The 14,532-nt window shown below is 45.7% G+C and overlaps 1 protein-coding gene across 1 annotated transcript in view; it reads left to right on the top strand.

Annotated features, from left to right (window-relative positions):
• Positions 1-10,401, top strand: part of VAV1 (vav guanine nucleotide exchange factor 1) — a 57,801-nt gene extending 47,400 nt beyond the window's left edge. Inside the window, exons 23-27 of the mRNA XM_059696928.1 lie at positions 2,828-2,944; positions 5,778-5,865; positions 7,115-7,229; positions 8,503-8,654; positions 10,094-10,401. Of these exons, the coding sequence (XP_059552911.1) occupies positions 2,828-2,944; positions 5,778-5,865; positions 7,115-7,229; positions 8,503-8,654; positions 10,094-10,147 (526 nt within the window). The 3' untranslated portion in view covers positions 10,148-10,401. The remainder of the gene's footprint in view (positions 1-2,827; positions 2,945-5,777; positions 5,866-7,114; positions 7,230-8,502; positions 8,655-10,093) is intronic.
• The last annotated feature ends 4,131 nt before the right edge of the window (positions 10,402-14,532 follow it).

The following is a 14,532-nucleotide window of genomic DNA, read 5'->3' as shown; positions in this document are numbered from 1 at the left end:
TTTTTTGCACTCATTTAAAAAATATATGCTTTTATTGATTTCAGAGAGGCAGAGAGGCAGAGAGAGAGATAAGCATCGATGTGAGAGGGAAACATTGATCAGTTGCCTCCGGCACGCACCCCAACTGGGGATAGAACCCACAAACTGGGCTTGTGCCCTGACCAGAATCGAACTGGCAGCCTTCTGGTGTACAGGATGATGCTCAACCAACTGAACCGCACTGGCCAGGGCTGCAGTCATTTTTAAAATTTTTATTTATTGATTGATTTGAGAGAGAGAGAAACATCGATTTGTTGTTCCACTTATTTATGCATTCATTGGTTGCTTCTTGTATGTGCCCTGACCAGGGATTGAACCCACAATCTTAGTGTATCAGGATGACACTCTAACCAATGAGATACCTGGCCAGGGCCAAATTCATTTTTAAAATTGAGGTGAAATTCACATAACATAAAATTAACCATGTTAAGCCCTAGCCGGTTTGGCTCAGAAGATACAGCATCGACCCAGAGACTGAAGGGTCCCCAGGTCGATTCGGTCTTAATCCCCAGATCCCCAATCTTGGTTGGGGCGCAGGTGGGAGGCAACCCATCAATATGTCTTTCTCACATTGACGTTTCTTTCTCTCTGTCTCTCCCCCACCCTTCCACTCTCTCTAAAAATCAATGGAAAAATATCCTTGGGTGAAGATTAAAAAAATTTGACCATTTTAAGTATAATTTATATTCATGTTTAAATTTATTACTACATATTTATAATTATATATTATCTAGAATTAATAATTGTTCTACTTATTTATGCATTGTTTATGTTATGTTTATATTTATAGTATACATTAATACTCATTTATATATCTGTAATTAACATTTGTTACATATTCACATTTATTATCTAGTTTATATTATCTATAATTACCATATTATTTATGTTACAGATTCACATTTATAGCATAAATATATTCATATCCACATTTATATATTATTTATAATTGTATATAATCTATAATTAATATACTTATTATATATTTACATTTACAATATAAATATACCCATATTGACAATTATATTCAACTAGAGGCACTGTGCATGAATTCATGCATGGGTGGGGTCAGCCAGGTTGGCAGGCCAGCCTTGCCCCCGATCAGGGTGGTGGGGGAGGGTGATGGGGGGGGGCTGACCCAGTTGAACTCCTGGTCGAGGGGACAATTTGCATATTGGCCTTTTATTATATAGGAAGGATGGCACTTTAGTGCATTCACAGTGATGTATGTATATCATTTCTTTCTTGCTGGAAAACATCTTCATTCCCCCTAAAAAAAACCCTGCCCCCATTAGCAGTTACCTCTCTTCCCTTCTCAACCCCTGGCCACCACTAACCCACTTCCTGTCTCTGGATGTGCCTGTTCTGGACTTTTCACATGAATGGAGTCACACCCTGTGTGGCCTTTGGTGTGTGGCTTCTCTCACTGAGCGTCATGTGTTCAAGGTTCATCCATGTTGTAACTAGTGTCAGGACTCTGCTCCTTTTTATGGCTGCTTTTGTAGTCTTCTTGAGTTTTAAAAACCTTACATTAAAATACTACTTTTAAAAATTAGTACATAATAGATTAAATTTATTGAAGTGGCCTTGGTGAATAACATTATCTAAGTTTTAAGTGTATAATTTTTAAAATAAATAAATATATCTATATCTATATATATATCTTTTATTGATTTCAGAGGGAAGGAGAGAGAGAGAAACATCAGTGATGAGAGAGAATCATTGATTGGCTGCCTCCTGCATGCCTCCACACTGGAGATCGAGCCCAAAACCCAGGCATGTGCCCTGACCCAAAATCATACCGTGACCTCCTGGTTCATGGGTCAACGCTCAGCCATGCTGGCTGGGCTGCCTTTATGTTATGTTGATGGTTTCTTCTGCTGTGCAGAAACGTTTTATTTTTGCTTTTCCTTCCCTTGCCTCTAAGGTCAAGTTCATAGAATTCTCTCTGAGACCAAGGTCTATTAAGTGTAGTACCTGTGTTTTCTTCTTTGTGGTTTCAATGTTTTAAGTCTTATATTTAAGCCTTTAATCCATTTTAAGTTAATTTTTGTGAATGGTGTCAAATAGCAGTCTAGTTCCACGGCTTCCCAATTTTCCCAGCATCATTTATTGAGTGGCTTTCTTTTCTCTGTTATGCGTTTTTGACTCCTTTGTCAAAAATTAGTTGCCCATATACGTGTTGGTTATTTCTGGGCTCTCAGTTTTGTTCCACCGGTCCGTGTGTCTGTTTTCCTGCCAGTACACTGTTTTGATTGTTGTAGCTGTGTAGTAGACTTTGAAGTCAGGGGGGCTGATACCCCTGGCTTCGTTCTTTTTTTCTCAGGATCGCTTTGGCTATTTGGGGTCGTTGGTGGTTCTATACAAATTTGATAATTTTTTGTTCTATTTCTGAAAAAAAACGCCATTGGGGTTTTGATGAGGATGGCATTAACTCAGTATATTGCTTTAAGTAAAATGGCCATTTTAACTAAGTTGATGGTTCCAATCCATGAACATGGAGTATCTTCCCATTTCTTTGTGGCTTCTTCAATTTTGTTCAACAATGCGAAGTACTACTAGTTATTATTTATCTTGATGGCAGAATTTGTTGACCCACCCCACCCCCCACCCTTTAAATTGCCCACTTCTGGACCCTGGCCACGGCCTCCTCCGGACTTGTTTTGGTGTCTAAGAGCGGTTGGACTTGGGCTGTCACCAACTTAAAAAAAGTCACAAGGGTTAGGAGAAAACGTGACCCCATGTAGCCATATGGGGGCTGTGCAGACCTCTCTCCTTGGTGTGGCAGGTACGCTGGCCCCATGGAGCGCGCCGGAGCAGAAAGCATCCTCACCAACCGCTCGGACGGGACCTTCTTGGTGCGGCAGCGGGTGAAGGACGCAGCGGAGTTCGCCATCAGCATTAAGTAATACCCCCCTCCCTGACCCACCTCCCCCTGTGGCCTGGGTGACGCAAGTGGCTGGGAGGAAGGGAGTGTACAGCCACGATTGCCATCTTTTCTTTCTTTCTTTCTTTCTTTCTTTCTTTCTTTCTTTCTTTCTTTCTTTCTTTCTTTCTTTCCTTCTTCCTCCCTCCCTCCCTCCTTCCCTCCCTCCCTCCCTCCCTCCTTCCTTCCTCCCTCCCTTCCTTCCTTTCTTTCTTTCTTTCTTTCTTTCTTTCTTTCTTTCTTTCTTTCTTTCTTCCTCCCTCCCTCCTTCCCTCCTTCCTTCCTTCCTTCCTTCCTTCCTTCCTTCCTTCCTTCCTTCCTTCCTTCCTCCCTCCCTTCCCTCCCTCCCTCCCTCCTTTCTTTCTTTCTTTCTTTCTTTCTTTCTTTCTTTCTTTCTTTCTTTCTTTCTTTCTTTCTTTCTTTCTTTCTTTCTTTCTTTCTTCTTCCTTCCTTCCTTCCTTCCTTCCTTCCTTCCTTCCTTCCTTCCATCTTCCTTCCTTCCTTCCTTCCTTCCTTTCTCTTTTGTAACAGAACATTTATATGGCAAATTACAGAGGTAGAAAAAGTAATTCCTAGAAGAGATGGGCTTAGGAAACAAGCCATAGAGGTCAAGGAATGCCCTTGGAGCTTGGAGTGAGGAAGCTGAGGGTAACGAGCCTGGGGCAGGGAGGAGATGGGAAAGAGAAAGGCACCGCTGTGCTCCCGGGTGGCAGAGCGCCAATAGCCACCTTGTATTCAACCCCTGGGGTCTGAGTGCGTTTAAACAAATGTATTTCCTTTAAATGACTGACAACCCACAAGGACGAGATGTTTCCTAGGGAGGTTCCAAAAGGCACCGAGCACCCCCTAGGAAGAGGCAGAGCAAGGACGTCACCTGAACCGGAATCTCTCTCTCTCTCTCTCTCTCTCTCTCTCTCTCTCTCTCTCTCTCTCTCACACACACACACACACACACACACACACATACACACCCTGTCTCTCGTGCTTCTCTGGTTGCGGAGGGCAGCTGCCCGCTCAGGGTGACTCACTTCCTCGTAGGGTTTGTAGTTGTGTCTCGATCTTAAACGGGGCCTGCCCTGTGGGAGTCCTTTGCTGCCGGGATCGCCAGAGATTTTGCATTTGTTTGTGTGGGACCCCCGAGCAGGTTCATTTTCCTTTAGGTTGATTCCTTAGTTTTCTCAGACTACCACAGGCAGTTCAAGTTCAAACTCCTGGTGATGGACACAAGAAATGGAATGGTCATGGCTAAGACTCAAGATAGAGGGGGAGGCTCTTAGGGAAGGGGGGCCTCTGCAGGTCTTGGACGCTGTTCTCAGAGCTGCTCCTGAGCTGCTAACGTGTTGCTAAACTGAGCTCAAGGCTGAGTCACGAACATCCCGAAACAACTGCGGCCTGGACGCATTTAGACCCAACCTCCTCCTAGTAGTTCTCACCCCTCTCGGTTGCATATTTAAACTAACGAAGCTCTGGTAACTCGGCCAGCGGCTCTTCATTTGCAGGAAAGGAAGAATGACACTTTGGGGATTTTGCCTTGACAGACCTTGCCTTTGTTTGTTCTACTCTGGAACACAATTTTGGTTGATACCTGAAAAACCTGTGTCTCCAGGGCTGCAAATTTCTGCTTAAATGAAAGCCTTTTGTTATGTCAGTCTGAACCGCTCCTTGGTTGACACGCAGACCTTGTTGAGGGCAGGCTGAGGCTGTGAATTCCCAAGGGTGGCTTTCTGTTTGGGGGCTGAGACAGACAAAGATGTTTATCATCCTGGCTGCGCTGATGGGTGGCGTTTTCTAGCGCCCCCTTTCCCCCCCTTTTCCTGAAGGCGAAGCTTCTTGACAGTCCAGCCTTACAGGGTATGGGCGGGTCTCAGGCCAACTCGCCACCTGGAGGGACCCCGTAACTCTTCTCGTGTCTCTGTGATCAATGAGACATAAACTTCCTGGTTCCCAAGATGAGCAAACTCCTTAGGGTCGCAGTTCATGCTTACTGCTTAGTTTACTGCTTCGTGTTTAGTTTTGTCCTCATTTCTGGCATCTGGGCATTTCCCTTTTCCTTTGAGAACTCAGCACTTTTCTCCTCGGCATTTCTAGGGGTTTTCTGTGTGGGAGGAGGTTTGGTTTTCTAGTTCTCCAAACTGGCCGAAGTGACCATCTCTTCCCCGTCCTCACTGCTCTGTGGTCTGCCGTGTGGTTTAAGCTAGACACCGTAGGTCTCGTCCTATCTACTGTGGACCAGCGATTTTCAACCTTCTTCATCGTGTGGCACATAAACTAATTACCCAAATTCTGTGGCACACCAAAAAATACATTTTTTGGCCAATCTTACAAAAAAAAAAGTTTAATTTTGATTTATTCACACTGGATGGCTGTTGTGTTGTCATTTTTAAATTTAACAATCTGATGGAAAAGAGGTCAGTGCCCTGGCTAAAGAGTCAGGTATTGCCTGTTTTAAAAATTCTTGCGTCACACGGGTTGAAAATCACTGTTCTAGAACATTCCTTTCTTGGTAAGACCTGACTTCTCAACAACTCTGTGAGTCCAGGAAGATGACTCCTGTTATCTTAGGAAGATCTGGAGCCTTAGAGGAAGAAAGGAAGTTAGAGCAGAAAAGGCCCGAGGGAAGGGACCAGTTGGTGCAGCAGCAGGAGGCAGCTTCAGTCTTGGGCTCCAGTGGTCGCCCCCTCCCTGAAGCAGCCGACACTGCTTTTCCCATGGTTTGGGGTACAGCCTGGGGCTGAGGCTTGGCTGAGTATGGGCCTGGGTCCCCAGCCTCAGGGCTCAATGACCATCTCGCCCACTCTCTCCCTGCTTCCAGGTACAATGTTGAGGTCAAGCACATTAAAATCATGACAGCGGAAGGACTGTACCGGATCACAGAAAAGAAGGCCTTCCGGGGGCTGGCGGTAAGGGCCGATCTTCCCCTAACTCCAGTTTTCCAGAATGCAGGCAGGACCCTTCCTGAGGCTCCATCTTGGGACGGCCTCCCTCTTATCCATATTCACAAGGGTCCCTCCAAGGGCACTTTGGATCAATTGGCCTTAAAGGCAATCCCCTCATGACCAATAGTGATGATGGGGGTGGTAATCATAGTCCTAAGTAACAGCAGTGAGCATTGACAGAGCACTTACTGAGTGCCACACAGGTTACAGACAGGCCATCAGTGAATGCCCTCAGAACTCACTCTCTGAGTTCCCGTTTCACTGATGGGTGACACTGAGACGAGCAGGGTCCCTGCGGACTTGAAGGGACAGGTTTCTGTCAGACTTGAAGATTTAGCTCTGCCTAATCGGTTTCATGATCACCTGACTGAGCATGTGCCCTGACCAGGAATTGAACCCGAAACCTTTCGGTTCATGGGACTCCGCTGCTTGACCAACTGAGCCACTCCAGCCGGGCCAGGAGCCCTTCTTAATAGAGATCTTCTTTCTCAGGGTCCACATGGGCAGCTTGGGAATCTAGAACTCTAAAACGCAAACATGTCCTTTTACAGAATAGCCCTGTTATTAGCATCAGCTTGAGCATTTGTGTAATAAATGCTCCTAAGGGCAATACATCTGGGACTTGAATTCAGAGCAGTCATATTTCAGAAGCCAGCACTTAGCGGCTCTATTCCGCCGCCTCCCCAGAGGCTGAGTTCTGGATCCACGCTCTTCCGGCCATGGGACCCTGGCCAAGGCACTTGGCTTCTCTGTGTCTCATTTCCACCATTTATAAAACTCTTGGTACCACGAACATACTCCCCTCGGGATGATTAGGAGATTTTGATGACGTATGGTTGCACTCTGGCCAGCACATATTAGGTGCTTAATTATTATTATAATTAATTACAAAAATAAGGCTCCTGGCACCCGCATGGGGGTCCGGTTTGATTTTGGTGAGGTGGTCGTTAGGCAGGTTGATTATTGTGTAAATGTGTCATGAAGCAAATTGGTTATTAGAGGAACCGGCTGCAGGCAATGTGGTCTCTCCCCCATAAAATGGCCCTGGCTGTGCAGAAATGGAATGAGCTTCCCATCACGGGGATTATTCGAGGAGTCACTTGCCAGGGAGGCCCCCTGCTTCATAGGAGGAGTTGGATGTGTCTCCTTCCCGGGCTGCCCCCTCAGGGGCGGGCCTGCTGGAATAGCATCTGTCCTGCTGCCCCCCTGCCAGGAGCTGGTGGAGTTTTACCAGCAGAACTCCCTGAAGGATTGCTTCAAGTCGCTGGACACCACCCTGCAGTTCCCTTTCAAGGAGCCCGAGAGGAGAGCCATAAGCAAACCGACAGGTAGGATGCACCAGGCTGGGGGCCTGGAGCCCCAGCTCCTTCACATCGTGGAGAGAAGGCTGGGGGATACCATGGACATTCCTTCCAGTGGGCGTGGGGAGGTCCTATCTGTGAATCAGGGAACCTTCCTACTCCTGCCCGCCCCTTTGCTCTGGAGTGGTTTGCATAGGTGGGTCAGGGGTTATGTCTTTATATTGGGGAAGATGAGGACACTGGGCACCAGCAGGGTCCTCACCTGTACCTGTTAAGCCTATATTTTTGTAACAATATCAAGGATTTATTGGTATCTATAGCCTTCTCCTACAAAAAGGTGACTCCTGTAGTGCACCCTAACTTCCCTTTTCCTTTGCACCTCTTACCCACTGGATTTGTTGAAATTATCTGGAATGTTGGATATAGTTTCCTATAATTTAAAATAATTATGACATATATTTATGAATCCTTGCATAACAATTGAATTTGACTTGTAAAAACAGAATCAAGAATTACTTAGACCCTGTATTTCTTGTTTCTGATGTTTTTCTTTATTTTTTAAATTTCTTATTTTGAGTCAAATTTTGTTTTCCTGAGTCAAATTTTGTTTTCAGAAAAGTCATATGGGTTGTATAGTGTCTGAATTTTTTTTTATGTCTTAAATGGTTTTTTTAAAGATATTTAAAAAGTAATTATCATTAAACTATTTTATGACTGAAAAAGCAAAACAAGGTAACATGAGGACGCCAAGACAAAAATTATTTCTGTTCACATCACTAAATCGAATAAATGTTTCTGTCTGCCTGCATGTTACTAATTTGTACTGGCATAGATATGGGTGTCCAATCTTATCATATTTGCAGAAATACGACAAATTAATTACAGTATCACTTACATTGTCCTATGAAAAGGTCTCTGTGTCTTTTACCCCCTGCTTATCTTTCTCCCATTTCCACTTTTCTGACTCTTGGTCTTTCTTAAAATAATTAATATTTAATACCTTAAAATGATTTTTTCCACATCATTTCTCTGCTTCCTTTACTATAAATATATACAAACCATCTTAAAAATTATTATGGTATTACTTTCTAAATTTGGACGCTGGTGGGGCTGCAAGGATGATTTTGGGAGTACAACGGTGTCCCCTAGGAGCACGGGGCACCCAGCACTGTACAGAGACCCGTTGAAGGACCCTTCATCCTAGTGTTACCCTCTTGGGGGCATTGTCCTCCCACTGCGCCTGGATGCTGGGCCGGTGTCTGCCCACGGCTTCTTACCACCTCTGCTCTCCCCTACACAGCGGGAAGCACCAAGTATTTTGGCACAGCCAAAGTCCGCTACGACTTCTGCGCCAGGGACCGATCCGAGCTGAACCTCAAGGAGGGTGACATTGTCAAGATCCTTAACAAGAAGGGGCAACAAGGCTGGTGGCGAGGGGAGATCTATGGCCGGGTGAGTCAGGGCGGAACTTGGCATCTCAGGCATCCTGGCCTCAGTGAAGCTGTACTGGAATTATGGGCTGGAGCAGCTGGGGAGTAGCTCATGGGAGGCCTTACCTGGTTAAGGGGAGCGGGGGACATAGAGGTTTCATTCATTGATGCAACTCGCATTTACTTATTGAGCACCTACTATGTGCCAGACCTGCTGAGTGCCTGGGAGACAAAAATGAGCACAGTACAATCCCTGCCCTCATGAAACTCATAGTCTAGTGAAGAGGACAAACCTGTAATCAAGGAGTTGCAGTGCTGAGTGGCCAACATTGTGATGGGGAATCGCCGGGCAGCGTGAAAGCCCTAAGGGGCACAGGTCAGGACAGCTTATAGGAGGCCAAGCTGACCGCTGAGGGGTTTTTGTCTCTTGTTCACTGTAGTATCACCAGTGCCTGGCACACAGTAGGTGCTCAACAAAATATTGAGTGCATGAAGAGGCAGAGCTGGGATTAACCACTTTTTCCCTTTGTACTTTTTCGCCTGTCTGAATTCAGACTGTCAGGAGGGACCTCAAGCTTTCTCAAAAATGTTTGTTTCTGCCTGGTTTCTATGTTTGTTTTACAAAGGCAGAGAGTCTTTATTCCATCTGTTGATGAATCCCTAACCTCTAGAGTGCTGCTTCCCTTGTAATGGTTTCTCAGAAACAATTGTTGAATAAAGACAAAGAATGGGTTAGGAGCTTATGGTCTCCTGAGGGGAAACATGTGAAAAAGTGACCTGGAATATTGCTTAGGTGAAGAGTGTAGTTGAAGACAATTAGGGTTTGAGAGAGCCTTTGGGGGGTGTTTAGGAAGGTCTAAGCTGTAAAGCATTTATCCATCCACCCTGGCATCCATCCATCATTCCATCTCTGCATCCATCCATCCATTCACCCAACCATGCATCCTTTCAATAAATATTCTTTAAGTGTATACTGTGTGCCAGGAACTATTCTAGGCTCTTGGCACTCAGTGGTGAATAAGACACAAGAATCTCTGCCTTATGGAGTTTATATTGTAGAGTGTGTGTGTGTGTGTGTGTGTGTGTGTGTGTGTGTGTGTGTGTTTGTGGGAGAGACAGGTAACAAGTCCATAAATAATAACAAACAATCACTAGATGGAAATAAGTACTGTGGAGAAACTACAGTGGAAAAAGGGCTGAATGTTGGGGTGAGTGGGGTTTGCAGTTTTAAACAGGAAGTCCTTACTGGTAAGGTACTGTGTGAGTAGAGAACGGTGTGTGTGTGTGTGTGGGGTGGGGGGGGGTGGTCAGCTGTGTGTGTGTCTGAGGGGTGTATTTTCTGGGCAGGAAGGTATGGCAGGTGCAAAGGCCCTGAGGTGGGAGGAAACCTGCCTGCTGAGCCGAAGAACCGCAGGAGGAATCGTGTACGGGCTGCCTGACCCCTTCTTCGTCTCTTTCCAGATTGGCTGGTTCCCCTCTAACTATGTGGAGGAGGATTATTCTGAGTACTGCTAGCTCTGGCACACCGGCAGGAGGCGAGAAGCTGCAGGCTGTGCGTCCAAGACGAGCAGGCTGCGTGGCCAGGGGCTGTGACAGGTCCCAGCGGGCGGAGAATCCGAGATGGACTACGAGGGCCTGCGTCCAGTTGACGGGGCTTCTGGGGCGATGCCCGGCCATGGTTAATTTATAACACACTGATTTCCCCTGGGGTCTCCTCGGGAAGGTGGGGCTCAAGGCAACCGCTTTGAATAAAATGATGAATGGAGGGACTGGTGTTGTTCAGGGGCCCTGCAGGGGAAGAAGGGGAAGGGGGAAGGGATGCTGGGGCACAGACAGACCCACCCACTGAACCCTGCCTTCCTGCCTTACCACCCTTCTCTGCCATTTAAAATAAGACCTGAAGGCCCTGGCCAGTTTGGCTCAGTGGATAGAGCATCGGTCTGCGGACCAAAGGGTCCCAGGTTCGATTCTGGTCAAGGGCTCATGCCTGGGTTTCGGGCTCGGTCCAATGTGCAGGAGGCAGCCAATCAATGATTCCCTCTCATCATTGATGTTTCTATCTCTCTCTCCTTCTCTCTGAAATCAATAAAAATATATTAAAAAAAAAAAAAAAAGACCTGAAGTAGGAAACGGACGCCTAGGTAGCAGAAAAGCATTTGACCCTCACAGACTCTGGATCCCAAAATGTAACGCGCGTTTGCTTTTTCTGTAACGGAACTTGATTGCTAGTTGGAGCCCCTCTGATTCTGCCGGGAGGTCAACACTTTGTTTCAGTTGAGCCTGGGTCTCCTTAGTCAGTTCTCCCCAAGATCACGTTGACATCCCAGGGGCTGTGGCCCTGGGGTGTTGGGGAGGCCACTGGGACCTGGTGCTGATCGTCTGTCACCCTGCCACCTGCTGCGATGTCATTGCTTCTGCCTCACCTGTGGTTCCTCTGTGGCTTCCACCTCCCACTCAGGCTGTCTTTCCTTGAAGGCTGGGTGGAATGACTCTACCCCTGGGTTGCCCTGGGGTGGTCATTTGCACCCCTTTTCCTTCTCCAGAGCATCCTGGTTGGGTGATACATTATATGGCCACTGTCTTAGGTTGGACTTTTCCAGAGGCAGCGCCCCGACAAGGACTGGGGGTTTTGTTTCACATACAGATGTCCAATTTTCCAGCACGATTTGTTGAAAAAGACGATTCTCTATAGAATTGCCTTTGTACCTTGGTTGAGAATCGATTGGCCATAGATGCGTGGGTCTATTTCTGGACTGTCTATTCTGTTTCATCGATCTGTGTCTCCTCTTTCACCATTACCACTCTGTCTCGATTACTGTGGCTTTATAGCTGGTCCTGGACTCAGATAATAAAAGCCTGCGATCTCTCGGTTGGAGAATTTTTTGCCATCTGGAGTAGCTGGCAGGGAGACACAGTTCAGTTGGTGAGCCCAGCAGGTCCTGGCTCCTTGATATTTCATTGTTTGTTCATAAGTCCTCTCCATTTGCATTTTATCAGAGGCAGCAAGAAGAAGCCAGTGGACACTCTCAGTATTCTGCTATATCACTGAGCTCGTTACATTCATTTCTTCTTCTCCGGGTTACTGCAGGTGACAGACTTTCTGCCGGCATGTAGCACGGTGCCCCTTCCTTCCCGTTCCCAGCAGCGTCTTTCTGAAGACCTCACTGACCTCCTTCTCGGAGATCCATTGGCTTTTAGTGACCCCAAGGCCCCGGGAAGGCCTCAGATGTGTGGTTGGAGCTTAGTCTCCTGTGCGGTTGTAGTCACGTGGAGCTGGAGCGGGGCAGGGGTGGGGGTGGGGGCAGCTGGGTGCTGACCCGGTCTCTCTCTCTCTCTCTCTCTCTCTCTCTCTCTCTCTCTCTCTCTGTCTCATCATGGAGTCCAGGCTCATTGGGGGTTGCTCATAGCGTGTTGGTAACAGGGAGGCCAGGCTGCATGTATGGAAGCTGAAGGCTTTCAGGTGTGTTCCAGCTCACACGGAAGAAGCTGCACCACCTTTTCTTTTTTTAAAATTAATCTTCACCCGAGAATATGTTTTCCATTGATTTTCAGAGAGTGGAAGGGAGGGAGGGAGCGGGGTAATTATTTAATGCATTTCCTCCTTTCCTCCTTCTTGAGACTTCCTCAAAGTCAGTGGGATGCTGGAGGTAGCGCCCAGTGGTGATGAAAGCTGTAAAATGTTCAGGAGTTCCGCATGCTGGTTATTAAACACAGCAAAGATTTTACATTATATAATCTCATACTTGAATAGGTTAAATTACAAACAGGTAATAAATGCATAATGCTCATCACTTCCTAATTATTGTATACATTCTGCTGTTATTTATGTTCTGTGGTTAGTCTATTGTGTCAGCATGGCGGAACTGCTATATAATGCTGTACGCTGCAACTCTTCCCAACTCCACGCTCAGCAGCATTAGGTCAGATAGTTCTCCCTTGGCTTTTCCCTCATGACCACAAAATGGCTGTTGCAGCGCCTCAGGTTATTAACCACATCTGTGTGCCGGGCAGGAGGAAGGGAACGAAGTCTTTCCCAGAAATCTCCAGCAGATTAGGAACTCTTACTTCCCTAGAGCAATCACTTTAACTCTCTTAACGGTCTCTTTCCCCTATGTATTATCTCTATTTTATTAAATAAAATATTTATTTAGGCCCTGGCCAGTTTGGCTCAGTGGATAGAGCGTCAGCCTGTGGACCAAAGGGTCCCAGGTTCGATTCAGGTCAAGGACCCTGGTCAGGGCTCATCCTCCCCGGCCCAGGCCCTGGTCAGGGCTCATGCAGGAGGCAACCAATCAATGTGTTTCTCTCACATCAATGTTTCCCTCTGTCTTTCCCTCTCTCTTCTACTCTCTCTGAAAAAGCAATGGAGAATATCCTTGGGTGAGGATTAACAAATATATAAATTATTTAGTTATTTCTATACCCCCCCCCCATTCATATATCTATTGTCTCTCAAGTATGGAAGGTAAAGATTTATCTTTCTTTAGTCCTACCCTCACCTGCTCCACATGCTACGCACATACAAACTTCCTTATTTCATATTCTAAGTATAGTTTTGGTACTACTTAATTTTTGAAATAGATTTTAACTTTATATTTAATATTTTAGCCCTGACCGGTTTGGCTCAGTGGATAGAGCATCGGCCTGCAGACTCAAAGGTCCCAGGTTCGATTCCAGTCAAGGGCATGTATCTTGGTTGCAGCACATCCCCAGTAGGTGGTGTGCAGGACACAGCTGATCGATGTTTCTCTCTCATTGATGTTTCTAACTCTCTATCCCTCTCCCTTCCTCTCTGTAAAAAATCAATAAAATATATTTTTAAAATATTTTAAAAACACCGAACCAACAAAATTACCTTTATCAGGTGATCAAGGTCAATATTAACTGTGATAAATCATGTTGATAGCATGTACCTTGGATGCATTTGATGAAAATGGCACTTTACCTCTGTGGTCTTCCTCCCAAGCACCTATAACCCAATCTAACAATGAGGGAAACGTCAAACTCCAACTGAAGAGCATTCTACAAAATACTTGACCTACAAGACTATTGAAGTCATCAAAAGCAAGGATAGTTTGAGGAATTGTCATACCCAAGAGGAGCCTAAGGAAACAGAACAATCAAATGTAATGGGGATTTCCCAGAACAGAAAATGACATTGGGTAAAACTAAGGAAAGCTAAATAAACTATAGACTTTACTTAATGATCATACATCAAGATTGGTCTGTTCATTGTAACAAATTTGCCGTATTAAGGTAAGATGTTAGTGATAGGAGAATCTGGGTATTGGTACATGGGAACTCTCTAAACTATATGATCAATTTTCCTGTAAATCTAAGACTTTTCTAAAAAGAAGTCTATTAAAATATTGAATTATTATTCAATGTTTATATTATGATGATTATTTATATTGTTCACAAAGTAGACCTTGTGTACTGAGGCTACAACATTTTAAAAAATATATTTTTATTGATTTCAAAGAGGAAGGGAGAGAGAAACACCATTGAAAGAGAGAATCATTGATCGGCTGCCTCCTGCACACCCCCTACTGGGGATCGAGCCTGCACCTGGGCAGGTGCCCTGACCAGGAATCAAACCGTGACCTCCTGGTTCATAGGTCGATGCTCAACCACTGAGCCATGCTGGCTGGGCAAGCCTACAACATTTTGTTTTTCCCAGTTAGCAGTTGCCTGTCTTCTGTTCACATAAATCTCTCAATGTAATCAAACACTTGGAGTCATTCACCAGCTGAATTTGTTTTTCAACTTCAAGCACCACTCCTTGTCCTCTTCAGTCCCCTCAGTCAGTGCCCTGACCACTCCTGCTACACAGGAGTGTGAGAAGGCTTTTTTAGCTGGGCACCTTGCTTCCCTGACGAAATTAGTACGAGTGGCTTCAA

The sequence above is a fragment of the Myotis daubentonii genome, chromosome 5 (genome assembly GCF_963259705.1).
Source record: "Myotis daubentonii chromosome 5, mMyoDau2.1, whole genome shotgun sequence".
NCBI lineage: Eukaryota > Metazoa > Chordata > Mammalia > Chiroptera > Vespertilionidae > Myotis > Myotis daubentonii.
This window is presented reverse-complemented; position numbering and strand designations above follow the sequence as displayed.